The following is a 14,170-nucleotide window of genomic DNA, read 5'->3' as shown; positions in this document are numbered from 1 at the left end:
CTGCACTCATACTAGAGGACAGAAGGTAAAGTTTAGAACAAAACTTGAAGGAAAAAAAAAAAAAAAAAGAAATTTGTAGTACCTGGAGTTCATCCTTGCCTTCAGCTTTTTGGCTTTCTTTTTAATTTTCTGTTTCTCCTCTCCATCCTTTAATGGTTCCACAGGAACAGAACTCTCAACCACAATGTCTACAATGTACTTCTTTAATGACAGGTGCTCCTGCAGAAAGTATTGAAATAATATTTAATGGTATAGTATGTGATGGAGATCATAGATTATCTTCCCAGGAAAAAAAAATAGTGGTAAATATTTAACTGAAGGTTATGAAAATGAAACCAAATTTTAACATGAATCTTGGAAAAGAGATTATTTCACACTGGAGAGAACAAGTCATGTACTTTCTAAAAAGGGAGAAAAATTCTTAAAAGAAGAACAATAAATTCTGTGCCTTCTTTTCAAGAATCATTACATAACAAATATGGGCTCCAAGCTGACATCCTCCCTCTCCTCCGAGCTGCCTTTTACAGCTACAGGAAACCTGCCCTGCCAACATAACTCATAACATTAAATAAGCTAATTTTGGTTTTTATATTAATTCTTCATCACAATCTAAACGTGTCTTAATCTTCATTAAAATACATGGAAATGTATTTTACTATTCACTACTTACAATGTTACCATTTATTAACAGGACTATTACCTTTCCTGCCACATTAAAAATTTTGAATTTAAGCAAAATATTGGTAAAATTTCAGTTCCTCACAGAAGAAATACTAAACAGCAAGTTAAATGCCAGTTATTAGAATGTATTCACACCATTTTTAAAACACTGGGGCTTGTACTTGTTTTCTTACAAAATACCAAACTTATTATAAAGTACAGGTCACCATGGCTTATTATGATAATTTATCCTTGAATATTATTATGGCCACAATCAGATGTGGTTATTCCTTCCCTTTTGGTAAGTATCCTTAAAATTCTAAGTAAAAGGTGAAGTGCTAAAAAAATTTATAGACAAAGGTTTAGAAAAAAGATATAGAGAAAACGTAAAGATAAAATTTATATCTTTTATAAAAATTTATATTTTCCAGAAAACAACCTATATTTTCTTTCACTGATTCAGGAAAATACTGTGTCTGTTGCAAATAAAATAAATCTCAGTGAAATTTCCTGGAAAAAGACCATTTAGTTTTTGGAAAGCAGTGCTGCATGGTATAACCTAGGAATATATATCTGGTGGAAACAGTAAATGAAATAGCTAATTTAAATCATAGGAATGCAAAATGAATACTGAATTAGTGGTCTAGTTCTAATGAGTGAGTACTGGACATAAGAAATTCACCATTATCCTCTAAGCAAATTCTGAAGGTAATGTGACTTTCCCTTTGCTCCTCTGCCTACCTGGGCTAAGCCCCAGCACACCTGAACAGTTTTCCTCAATGAATTGTTCAAGTTGTTCAAACCCTACACATTGTGCTACAGTCACTGTAAGGTAATTTTAACAGCTTTTGGAGGCATTTTTCCCTGCCCTTAATATTCTCTATTTAGTTTTAGCAAGAAGTGCTTTAAAGAAAACCTCCTCTGCAGAGGAGGTATCTGCAGAGGCTGTGCCCTTGGAGCAGGAGTGCACTGCAATGAGTTACTCTCTACCAAGCTGCTGCAGTGCAGAATAAACCACCCCTGTCCTGGTTGTGAACCCACAGCTCAATTTTGTCTCCTCAGGGAGATCTATCTCTCAAAAATACCTTCAATCCTACTTGAAAACACCTTTTCCACTAATTTTCTTTTTAAAACCAGAAATCCAGTCCTTAGGTTCAAACTGCACAGTTTACAGGTGGGTTGGAGTTTGATAAAGAAAAGGATGGACTTCCTCAAAGCAGAGCATGGCACTGCTGCTTTGCTACCAGGTTTCAGGATCCTGGAACATCTACTGAGAAAGAACTTATGAATGATTTCCATGGCATTAGGGATGAACATCCCTACTTTTCAAAGGCACAGTCAGCACCTCCAGGAGCCTACCTCAGATCTGTCCAGAAGGATGCAGCACTGGTAACACTCAAAACTCAGTGCAGAACTGTTACTGCACTTCTACATCTTCCTTCAACAGTGCAGCTGCGATTCTGCTTCTGCACATCTTTAAACTGTCACTGCTCCAAAGTGACAGCAGAGTGAAGTGAAGCTCCCACTGCACTCTGGGATGGTCACCACACCACACCAGGCAGCTGTGACCGTGGGCTCACACTTGTGCTGGGCACAAAGCAAGGAGACAAAGCTTTGCAGCCCCTGCACAGACACTCATCTCTTTTCTCATCACCTTATGTGTGATTCCTGCTGACTTGAAGAGAGCTGTAGGGTTCAACAAGCACATTCATGGCCCAGGCTGTGGGGCCAGGAGAGCCCCCACGATGGCTGCACACATTTGTTCTCAGCAACTCGAGCACCTCTGCACCACGGTTCTCAGCGTTCTCAGCTTTCACACGGGGCAGTGTGCATTAAAACCAGACTTCATCCATTAAAGCTCATTAAAGTCAGACCACAGTAATAATACCTTGTGTCACAAAAACAATCACTTTCTGAAGGTACAGATCAAAGCCTGGGATTATCACTGTGGGCAGATTGACACCGTTCAGGTGTGAAACAAGAATAACAAATAGCTTGGTATCGTGTGATAACTGGCACCTGAGGAGAGCTGCTGCTGCATCACCCTCCAGAGCAGGGGAACAATATTTATCCCTGTGTTTTATTAAGCTCCCACCAGTTATCTAAAAAAATTAAGGTTTCAGAATCCACTGAGTCACACTGAAGTACAGGAAGTCCAATCCTTTATATAATTAAACTTATGAGTAATTTTATTTGCACAGCCATAGCTGGGCAGATGAACACACCAGAAAAATAACAACCATCAGAGCATAAAAAGGTGTGAGACCAGTGCAGTGTTCTCAAAGCAAACTTTTATCATCCTTTCATTTAAGTAAGAATGAAACTCATCAATTTGGGGTGTATGTCTAATAAATGTAATGCAGGATAATTGGGTAATCTGGACACTTCTTCCTGAAAGCCTTTCACTTTTAAAAAATTATTATTTTTATATAAGTAAATGCTAAGTGCAGTCAGAATTTCTGAGACTAAATTATCCTCTCCCTGAAAGCATTCTGGGTTTTTTCTTATGGCAATGTGAAGGGTCATCACTGGTCTGGTCCTGTGCTATACTGAGCACATTCTGGCCCCAACCAAATCCCCAGATATTGGTAAACCACCAGATCTCTGGAGAATTCAGGCCATAATAAATGCAAAGCATTATTAAATAGAGGATCTTTTTTAATGGAAGCTACTGTCATTATGATCTGTATTCAGCCCTACCAAGAATGTTCAGTGTGGTTTCAGTTTCAGCCATATCAATTTTAGCTGTGCAATTTGTCTGAAGCTCAGTTTTAAAGGCTTATGTACAATATACCAATTTTGCTGATTCTGTCCTACCAGACACCTTCGATCTCAGGATTAAATCAGAGCCAGCTATGATGGCCATTCCATATCAGATTTCTGCCATCATTTTTCATACTTGATACCCATCCTCTGAGCTGCACAGCTCAGAGCAGGAACATCCCAAAGTAAGGCCTCAGCTTTCATGAATGTGGCAGAATCTATGCCACAAAGAGCAGGCACTGCTCTGTGCTGGGATGTACAGCTGCAAAATAAAGGAACAAGAACTGAATGCTGACAGGGATTTCTTCACCTGTATCTGCTCCTCGCTGCTCATGTGATGATAGCTCAGTAATCATTAGAGCAGAAATACTCCTGCTCTTTCCCTCCTGTGCATTTCCATGCATTCTCCAAAGCTAAGGACTACTGCTAAAAGTCCCATAGTATCCTGTACCTATCTCAGGGGGAGACCCTCAGTCCCCAGCTGAAACAGCCATGAAGTAAAAGTAAGGTAGAAAACATCCACCATGTGATATTGAATGGCATTTTGTACAGACACATGTTATTGGACAACAACATGGAACCTCTAAATGTTTATAGAACACTGAAGTAATTTTTAGAATAACTGACATAAATTTCTGTACAAGTTTCAATACTTCATTTACAAACAAGGTGATAAAGACTAATATTAAATGCCCTTGTAAAACAGTCATCGCAAAGCAGACAGAAATTAGATTATTTACAAAAAATGTCTTTGCTATTCCTTCCTTCTCCCTCCATTCTCAATTCTTCCGACTTTTAGTCAAGTCACTGAAAATCCTGAAGCTTTCCAAATGCAACAGATGGGCCTCATCTACAAACTACATGAGAATTCGAGTTGCCAAAAGCATTAAAGCTAAAGCTCATAAGGTCACTCCTGAAGTCACATTCCTGCTGCTTATTGCCTGGTCCCCTTCAACTGCCTGAACCAGAAAATCTACCCTGTTAATCTCATATCTTGAAACTGATAATTTTAGTTGAATAGGCACTTCTTATAACCAATGTTTTCTCTGTTTCTTATATGACATGTTTACACTAGAAGGATAACAGCATTATAATCAATACTCCCTGAAACAAAAGTAATTTTTTCAGACTCCAGTACAAACATAATTGCAAAGTTTTCCATGGACAGTGCTACAAATGCTACAAAGAGCTGAAATGCTATAGAGCTGAGCAGGGTCCACTTCTGCTTGGCTGAGGAAAACCATACCTTAAACCAGATTGTGAACCTTAGTAATTTGTAGAAAATGCAGCAGCTGGACAAGAAATTTCCCAATTTACATCCTCTTCATACAATAGCCATTCACAAGACCAATACTCTCCAGCAGCTCTCCCCGTTTAGTGTCCTAATTACAGCAAGAGCATCCATGGATCAGTCCTTGGCAGATGAAACCTTGGATATCTATTTATCAAACCAGAACACAACTGCAGAATCATGTTCCTACCCCATCTCTTTGACTGTGACACTTCTTGGCTCTCTGTATTACATATAAGCTACTATTCATTTCACTACTCAGAAAATATTAATAGTAACTTTATTAAATTGTGAAGTGTGCCAAACAGAATTCTCCCTAACAAAATTCCCTCCTTCTAAATTTAGAGGTAACCATAACAGAAATACTTATTTCCTGTTCCTTTTTTTTAAAGTGAGTGCTGCCTTTTCATGAATTCTGCCTGGGGCAAGCCTGCATAGGCAGGACAATACTGCAGAAAAGCCAGGAAGGGAAGGAGAGCCTGGCTGTGGCGGTGAAGGCAGCCCCAGCTGCAGATCCTGGCCCTCCCTTGGCAGTGCTCCCCTAGCACAGCCAGGGACAGGAGCTCTGGAACCCTTGGAGCAGCAGCCAGACAATCAGGGAGGCAGCACTGCAGGGGGATGCTGTGCCCAGCACAGGCAGTGCCATGGCCACCCAGGGCTCCTACCTGTGCTCCATCCTTTAGAAACTAATCAAGTCACAGATTGGCAAAACCTTCTGGCTACTGGACTTTCACCCAAAAGAACTGAGCCAGAATGACCTTGCTGAATCTCAAGAGTTTATAGGGTTTTTTCTCTATTATTTTTTCATTTTCATTCCCTTCTATATTTCTGGATTCTGGCCAGAACTGAAACAGAAATGCCAGAATATTGTAAGGCTGGTTATTCTGTTATTTTTGCATTCTTTCCAACCTTGAATCCCCAAGTTCCGAAAGAAAAGACATTCTCATAACCCAATTCTACAGAGCAAGGCAACCTGAAAAACATCTGTCTCCAGCTATTTATCTACATTCAGTCTTCAGAACTTCCAAACACTTGTTATTACTTGCCCTCTCCCATCAGCATTAAATATAAACATGAGGAAGACTATAAAGAAATACTTGTAGTAGCATATATATAGCGTCACATAATAGCTGTCATTAATTTCCCATTTTAATATAAAAAATATATATCAAACTGAGTATTTTCCACAGAGGTAAGGCACATAAGGAATAAATTCTAGCAAATCAGTAGGTAACTATTCTGAAGCCTACATATATCTTTTGGATTTACATCTCTACCTACTTCAAAACAAACAATATCCTGTAACTGCAGAAAATCATTAAAAAATGTTTTTAGTATTTATTATCAATGTCAGGAATAACGGTTTCTTATTTGTGTATATAATCACAAGGGATATTTGCCAAATTTGGAAGGGCTGAGGTTCAATTCTAAATCACATTACCACAGGAATATTTGTTCATGATTTTACTATGTGTTTCAACATAACTCCTCACTATTTTATTTTTTCCTCATAACCTAGGACAATATTTAATATGGAAAACAGATGCTGAATCAGACTATGAGTTATATCGAAAGCACACTTCCATTTTAAACAATGACAGCCTGAAACACAAATGATCAGTAATTCTTCATCATGAAGAAATCAAGTACTATTATAGGACCACAAGAGATGATCCACTCCAAAATATGAAGAATAATAAAAAGGAAGGTATTCCTAATCAATATGAATTAATAAGTGTGACTAGAGGTGCTACATTATAAGAAACAGGTTATAATGCAATGAATTGTCAAGTATTATTTTCTCAAAATCAAGATTTTAATTACTCACATTTCTATGCTAGACTGTACTTCAGCAGATGTATTGAGAGCATTGAAAAAATTTTACTATTCATTCAAAACTGAAGAGGGACTTTCATTGTACAACTAGGTTTTCCTTGACATCTGGGATTTAGGGGTTTTTTCCATGAGGGACTAATCCTGCTTTTAAGCATGCCCTAACTAAAAGCTATTTTTACTGCTAATAGTGACTGCACTTCCAGTCACCTTGCTTGTCCATAGATTCAATGATATGACAGTCTGCCACTAAGAAAAATAACATATAAAACTCTTAATAGGAGCTTTAAGTATTTCTTCAGATTTTTAATCTCATTCTTGTGACTCCAAAAGCAGGAACAGAAGGCAAAGTAAAGGTGTCTCTTGTGTGAGGATGAGAACTCTGCATGCTGGCCATGGGAAGCATCCCTGCAGATGATGGAGGAAAGCTGCAAGGCACTGACATTATCACCTGGCTGCAAGGACAGCTGAGAGAAAGGGGGGATCACAGTGCACTTGGGTCTGCCAGCAGTAGTTTTTTACTGGCTGTAAATGTTCAAGATATCCAAGCCAAAAATAGGAAGGGTGCAGCTGCTGGCAGTGATCTATCAAAATTAAAGGCACAGCCAGTAAACAATTAATCATGTCCATTTTTGCCACGAAAAACAACACTTTATAATAAATTAAAGGTAAGAAGCTATTGCTATGCAAAATACAAAAAACTAGAATTGATGTATGGGGTACTGAGAGACCTTCTGCAAGCTGCAACATGGATTAGACTTTATAATCATTGATTGTTCATGACAATGTCTTCCAAGACAGAAGTATTCACAGCAGAATGACAGAATGGCCAGAGCACCTGGGCTGGAAGGACCACAGGTATCCACAAGGGATGAAATATCCAAAACCAAAAACAGACCACAGATGCTTGTTGTAATTCCACTCCTCTAGCAACACACAACTCTGCTCAGAAAAAAAAAATCCTTCCTTCCTCAGGAAAAAAAAACCAACAAAATTGAGTAAAGCCAACTCAACCAGAATCTGAGGCCTTACTGGGATGGGGAGTTCTTGTTTGCAAGTGATTTGCAAATTGTTTCCCCTGAGCAACAGAGAAGAAAAATGGGCTACTGTTGGAGAACTATAAACAGATGCCAAGAAAAAAAAGAATTTACTGTGAAGTGTGTGGATAAAGCAAACAGGAATCTTGTTCTACATATAAACAAAACACATGCATCAACATTAGTCCAGAAATGGCTGCAGCACCCCCAGAGCTGGGTCAGGGTCACCTCCCTGGGCTGTAATGGTCACAGTGCAGCAGCCAAATGTCAGGAAAGGTGAAGAGCAAACACCCAAATGCCAGGAGAGGCGAAGGGCAAACACCCAAATGCCAAGAAATGTGAAGGGCAAACACCCAAATGTCAGGAGAGGTGAAGGGCAAACACCAGGGCAAGAGCAAGGCTGGACACACTGGGCACTGACCAGAACTGTAGTCAGTGGATCCCTGGGGGTACCAGGCCAGGCTGGACAGGGCTTGGAGCACCCTGGGACAGTGGGAGGTGTCCCTGCCCATGGCAGGGGTGGCACTGGAAGAGCTCTAAGGTCCCTTCCACCCCAAACCTGTCTGATTCTGTGAATACAGCTAGGCATGTAACACACATATGAATATTCCAGAAACAAAAAGAGAATAATCAATTGTGTATAATGATTTTTAAAAATTACATACCCACAGGTATAAACACTTCAAACTGCTCTATTAGATGAAACTAAAAGTGACCATGCTTAGTATTATTTTCCATTTTGCTTAATCCTATATTTTAGACAAGGAGTTCATAAAACACCATTATTCATTTAAATACAAGAATTTGAAAATACTCTGATTCAGAAAGGAAAACAAAAGCATTTTTTCAATACTGTGAAGGCTAAAGCAATAAAACAATAGCTATATATAATTGAATTGTAATGAAAACATAGTTATTAAAAAGAATAATAATTAGCAAAATCCTGGCACCACCATGTGTCTAGACAAGAAAGCTCTTTGTAAATACAGATGAAGAGCAGCAAGGCTCAGACATTAAACTATTCCCACATCTTTTTCCCTCAGTAACTTCCTTTGCAAGAAATAATGGAATAAGCACACACGTCTAGGAAAACAGCTCGATTTCTTTCAGAAAAAAAATCTAAAAATTTTTTAGAGCACGAGCTCTGGATGTGTGTGGTGATGGCTGTAAAGCTCAGCTGGCTGGCCCAGCACAGGTACCAGCCCAGTAAAGCTCACCTGGCTGGCACAGCGCAGGTACCAGCCCAGCTCTGCTCTGGGCTCTCAGGAGTCCTGCCTGTACCCAGGACAGCTGCCAGCACAGGAGGCACCCTGTAAATCAGAGCTGGCCCAGGACAGGCTCCCAGTGCAGCCCCAGCCAGCAGGGCAGCCACATTCCACAGGCAGCTTTAGTCACTGGCTAGCAGCTTTTTCCAAAGGAACGTGGGTGGGCTCACCCAACCAGGTCTTTCCATAAATCCTCGCATTTTAACGCTGTCAGTCTTTAGACAACAATCACCTCTCTGCTCCATCATGGGATTATGTTTTCATTTGATCTAAATTCACCTCTTAGAAGTTTTTTGTTGCCTTTATATAATGACAATAGAATCAGTTTTCTCTCCTGATAAAAAAAAGCACATTTTTCACATAGGCAAACAACAGCTCATTAATATTCCTCCATCCTTCTTCGGAATACATAAAACTGTAGCCTGTACCTTATATAAATTAAGCAAGCCCTGCCAAGTTATCTATTGCATCTGGTTTTTAGAAGAGCTTTTCACTTATTAGAAACATTCATAGACCACATGGAATGACATGATTTATATTCTGAAAGTCCCTCTAAACCATGGCATTTAAACGCCAGGAGATGCAGAGCAAGCTGGGACAACAGTTCAAAGGAGCTCTTGGGTGTATTTCTCCAAACAAACCAGGAGAAACAAGAAAGGCAAAGACAAAAGGGAAAGCAGAGGGGCATAAAAGTGAATCTGTAGGAGCTACAAGTGGGAGAAAACATCTACAAGGTCCTTGCAGATACTCTTCAGCCTAATGAAATCACCAGGTGTTGTCCTATGGCTTTTGCAGGCACCTTTTCAGTGAGGCCTTTGTGTCACACAGGCTTTATTTAATTCAGCAAAGCAATTAGTCAGGACTACCAACACACTAATTGATTCCAGTGAAGTCAATGAAAGCAAATTGCTTACACTGTTTACATCTTTTGTTGAACTAAAAGCAAGGTGGATGTTGAGAGAGGGGACGGGAAATCAATAGCACAGAAAATGGCATTGCAAGAGCAGATGAAGCTGAGAGTTTGATGGGAGCAGCCAGGCACTTGAGCACAGAGATAATGTAGGCAGGATGCTCTTACTGCACTGAGATAATGCTGAAATGGTGTGGGGCAGTGGGAGCACTGAAAGCTTCAGAAATACACTGAAGATGAATTTTAGCCTGCTGCAAGTTTTACCACCTAGCTGAATTAATGTATCCTTAAGAGGCCAGACAAAAGCAAAGTTACAAAGGAAGTAACCAATGTGAACAGAACTTAATTTGCTTTTACAGGATAACCACTGTTAGAAAACCAAGAGCTCTTTGCTGTAAGAGAAAGCTACAACTGTTTCACCTGGAGACTAACAAAGCCCCAAATGAAGAAAACCCAAAAGCCTGACGTGCAATGAAGCTGCCACAATCTGAGAAAGAACTTCATGCTCTTTAATTTTCGTATCTTCATTCATAGCAAAACTATTTCCTTTGTGTGATTCACATCACATCAATTTGTGCTGAATTCACAAATGAATTCACCTTCCTGATGGTCTAATCCCAGCTGTCAGCTCCTGCACCAGACATGCTGGAATTAAGCCCAATAAGCAGTTAATGCCAAATCAGTGGGACATGGCTCCAACACGAAGTCTGCTTTTACCTCTGAAAATATCTCTGAAATGACAGAATTCATAGACACTACAGCAATGAGAAAACCCCTAGAATACATCAGCTTCTTTTTATTTCTGGCAAGATAACTCCTACCACCCACCTGGCCCAGAGGAATCAGCATCCATAATCATTAAGTTTTAAATTTTTTACTCACAGTCAAATCAACCAAGAAAAATCCTTACTGTGTGAAGAGAAATTATACAATCGTTTGCTTAAATCAGTTTTCAAAGTCTTGAGGAGACACCTAAATCTGAGGTAACAATATGGACAAAATGGAAGTATTTCAAATCCTGTGATTTCTCAAGTAGTAGTAAAGGTACTCTATGATCAGATTAGAATTTTATAAAAGCTCTCTTTCCAGGCAGCTACCTAATATACTGAACAGGCTGAACACAAAATGAGTCAAAGATCAAGAGTAAGTTATCTGAGGTGTCAAGTGCACAAGGTTAGAGGTGAAATTTTATTAGGTCAAAGGTGATATAAATAAAATCTTTTATGTCAAAAAAGAAGGGTCACAGGGACATATATAATCTAAAGACATCACAGATGACAAGTAATAACTTTAAGTAGCACAAGTGTGTTCTCACTAGAGTTTACCTTCACTGACTGAAAAATTGAAAACAGCGATGAATAAGTAACTATGACTATTAGAAAGCTTTCCTGGAATTTGGATTCACTTCTGCAAAATACTTTGAAATTTTTTCCTCAAGTATTTCAAAACTTGAGATGTTACTGAATGCTTCAGTTGTGAGGTTGGCATTAACTGTGCATGCTGAAAAAAGGATACACAAAGCAGATTGCTCTGACCAGTAAAACTGCTTTCCTACTTTACACCGCCCAGATCTACAATGTGCCTTACTACTGATTTTGGGGGGGGGAAAAAAAAAAAAAAAAAAGGTAATAAAAAGCAGAGAAGGCCAGAAGGCCTCAAACCTAGGAAATTTTAGGTTATGATAATATAGTTCAGAATTTTATACTTGGACTAACTGAAATATAGCCATAAATAATATACAAAATACCTAACAATGGAAGCATCCATACATTGCCAGTGTGCCAAATACTGTGCACCACCTTGATAAAGGATACTGGAATCAGCTATAGTAATTCTCAAGCTGTTCATTCAGTTAAAACTGTTAACTCCTTTCTCTCCTGCACTAAGCATCCAAGAAATACAACATTTAACCTTCAGCTATGTCTTAAGTTCGCATCAAAATGTTTTGCTAAGAAGCCCTGGATTTCGGCACAAAAATCAGGATCTTTGTGCCCTCTAGTGGAACTTCTCTTTCAGCAGCTGGATGTATACTGATCCCATTTCCAGGAACTGGAATTGTTCAGCTATCAGATCAGATTAGATATGGAGAGCCTGTAATGCCCAGCCACAAGGAAATCCAGTTCCTTGGTTTTCCTCCAGACTCCTCTGAGCCAGCTGCCCAGCAAGAACCACACTTCAGACACCAGTGGCCAGACAGGTACCAGCAAAGGCCAGAGAGATCCAAGAAAATGTTAATCAATACCTGGGACTGCCCACAACAGGACAGATTCAGGGAAATCTCACAGCTGATATTTCCAGGCAAACAGCTGCAGTATGGAGATTTCTCACACGGTGTGCCTGGCACCTAAAATGCAAATCCAAAACCACACAACTCCCACTGACCACTGTCCAAGAGGAAAAAAGGAACTGAGAAACCAGTTTATGTAGTTCCATTACAGCTGGGAAGGGGCACGAAGGTGCAGCTCCACAAACATTTATTCCTCCAGACTACTGTGCCTCTCCAGTTATCTTTTTTCTGCTTTTTCAGTGACAACCACCTCTGTAGATTTCAGTACTTTAGAGACCTAACTCTCGTAAGCTTTTTAAAAAGGAAAACATGTTACAACCAGATGTAAGAAGCTGAAAACAAAAAGAAGATTTCAGTAAATAAAAATAGTAAAAGAGTTGTGAAGAGAAGTAAAAGAATCAGAACTACTGGACAGTGTCATCTGAATCAGCTTGGCTGGAAACAGATTTCCAAACACAACTAAGTCCAATCTGAATCAGTGCTGAAGAACTGACTCGCACACTATTTCCTCCCAATACCCGACATATATAACATAGGGGTATTCACAGATTTTTTGGATGGGGAAGAACCCAAACTCTCATAGAACTGACTTAACACTGTAGCTGAATTCTGGCAGCAGCAACAAAAAATCAGATGAGACATTAAAAGAGTAGCCTCTTGGCTTAGTATAAAATGTCCTCAATGCTTCCTCAAAATCACCCTAAATGCCAACTCGTCTAAAGAAGCTACTGAAAAACTATTTTTCTTCTTAGCAATATTAATACTTCCAAAATGTTTCAGATCTTACAGTTTTCAGCATTATGGACCTAGATGCACAGGATAGCACATCTGCTCACCTCAAATGGACTAAGAGATTTTAAGCAACAAGAAGAAACTAGCAGGATGGTGACAACTGTAATGTATAAGATTTTTAGGATGAAAAGATAAATGTAGTGACACAAAAAATGCCTTTGATTAACAGAAAAGCAATTAGTCACATTTTATAAAGAAACAGCTTCAAATGGCAATTGCCTGCAATATGTGAATGCACTGTTTCTTTCACTGGTAGTCTGCTGTGATTCCCATGCTAAAAGAAACAGTCTTGCTCAACTCCTTTTTCAAGACTTTCACGGGCTACTCAGCTGAATGGCATTTAAAACCAGAAGTAGTATAGAAAAATACTACAAAACTTACCACTTCTTCATCTGAAAGCTCTCGTCCTTGTATACTACTGTTTTCTCTCACAGCTTGTTGGTGTTTTTTCCCTTTAATGTGGCTGAAAAGATACACTTCTGATGAAATCTGTAACGACAATAGCTTCATAGTTATTTTTCCTTTGCAAATTCCATCATAGATAAATAACAGATCTTTAACTCTCATATAAAATATGCCAATTTGTCAGGGGTATGTTCAGAAATTCAAGCCCAGTAATAAAACCTAATTTACATAAACATCTTTTATGCAGGACTTAACAACAAATTACAGAATGACTTGCTAGCCAGCAGTGTAACAATAGATTAAAAAATGTTAGACTCTCCTCTCATTTTCACTTCAATCTCATATCATATATTGGAGTTTCATTCTGAAAATGCATGATCAGTTAGTGCACAAGACTTCAGCCTGCTGAGTTTGTGTTCCAGCACTGCCTGAGGTGATGCCATGCAATCATGCTTAATGCAGCAATTAAAGAAAAATAATGCTCAGTGGCATGTAAGGCTCCAGTGATGCAGAGTCTCTGCAAGGCAGTGAAAGCAGTTATCAGTATGAGATCCCTCAGCTCTGGCCTAGGGGCTGTGGCTTCTCTCCCCCACCATCCCTGGGACAGGGAGCCCCTGCTGAGGCTGGGCCTCTGCCAAGAAATGTCCTTGGCTCCCAACAGCGACCAAAGAATCAAACACCAAAGGAAGAGGAGACAAAGAGAGCACTCCTTTTCCTGTCCAACCCTTCTAAGCGTCCAACCAAACTCAATTTGAGAACTTCTTGAGCTTGGTGTGGTTTCTCTGCGAACTTCAGTCCAACAACACTTAACCCATCAGCCCCTGAACTCACAGTAAATTCAATTATCCACAGCATCTTACAGCAAGGTGTTCCTAGCTCACCTGCCTGCTGTGTAAAGGACCATATTCTTTACTTTGCTTTAAATCT

General features: G+C 39.4%; 1 protein-coding gene across 2 annotated transcripts in view; it reads right to left on the bottom strand.

Moving 5' to 3' along the window:
* SCAPER (S-phase cyclin A associated protein in the ER) overlaps positions 1-14,170 on the bottom strand; it is a 132,774-nt gene that overhangs the window by 77,268 nt on the left and 41,336 nt on the right. For both annotated transcript variants that reach the window (XM_056499517.1, XM_056499516.1), the window contains exons 20-21: positions 13,220-13,327; positions 83-219 (exon numbers count right to left, since the gene is read on the bottom strand). In XM_056499517.1, the coding sequence (XP_056355492.1) occupies positions 83-219; positions 13,220-13,327 (245 nt within the window). The remainder of the gene's footprint in view (positions 1-82; positions 220-13,219; positions 13,328-14,170) is intronic.

Source organism: Oenanthe melanoleuca, chromosome 10 (genome assembly GCF_029582105.1).
Source record: "Oenanthe melanoleuca isolate GR-GAL-2019-014 chromosome 10, OMel1.0, whole genome shotgun sequence".
In the NCBI taxonomy this organism is placed as follows: Eukaryota; Metazoa; Chordata; class Aves; order Passeriformes; family Muscicapidae; genus Oenanthe; species Oenanthe melanoleuca.
This window is presented reverse-complemented; position numbering and strand designations above follow the sequence as displayed.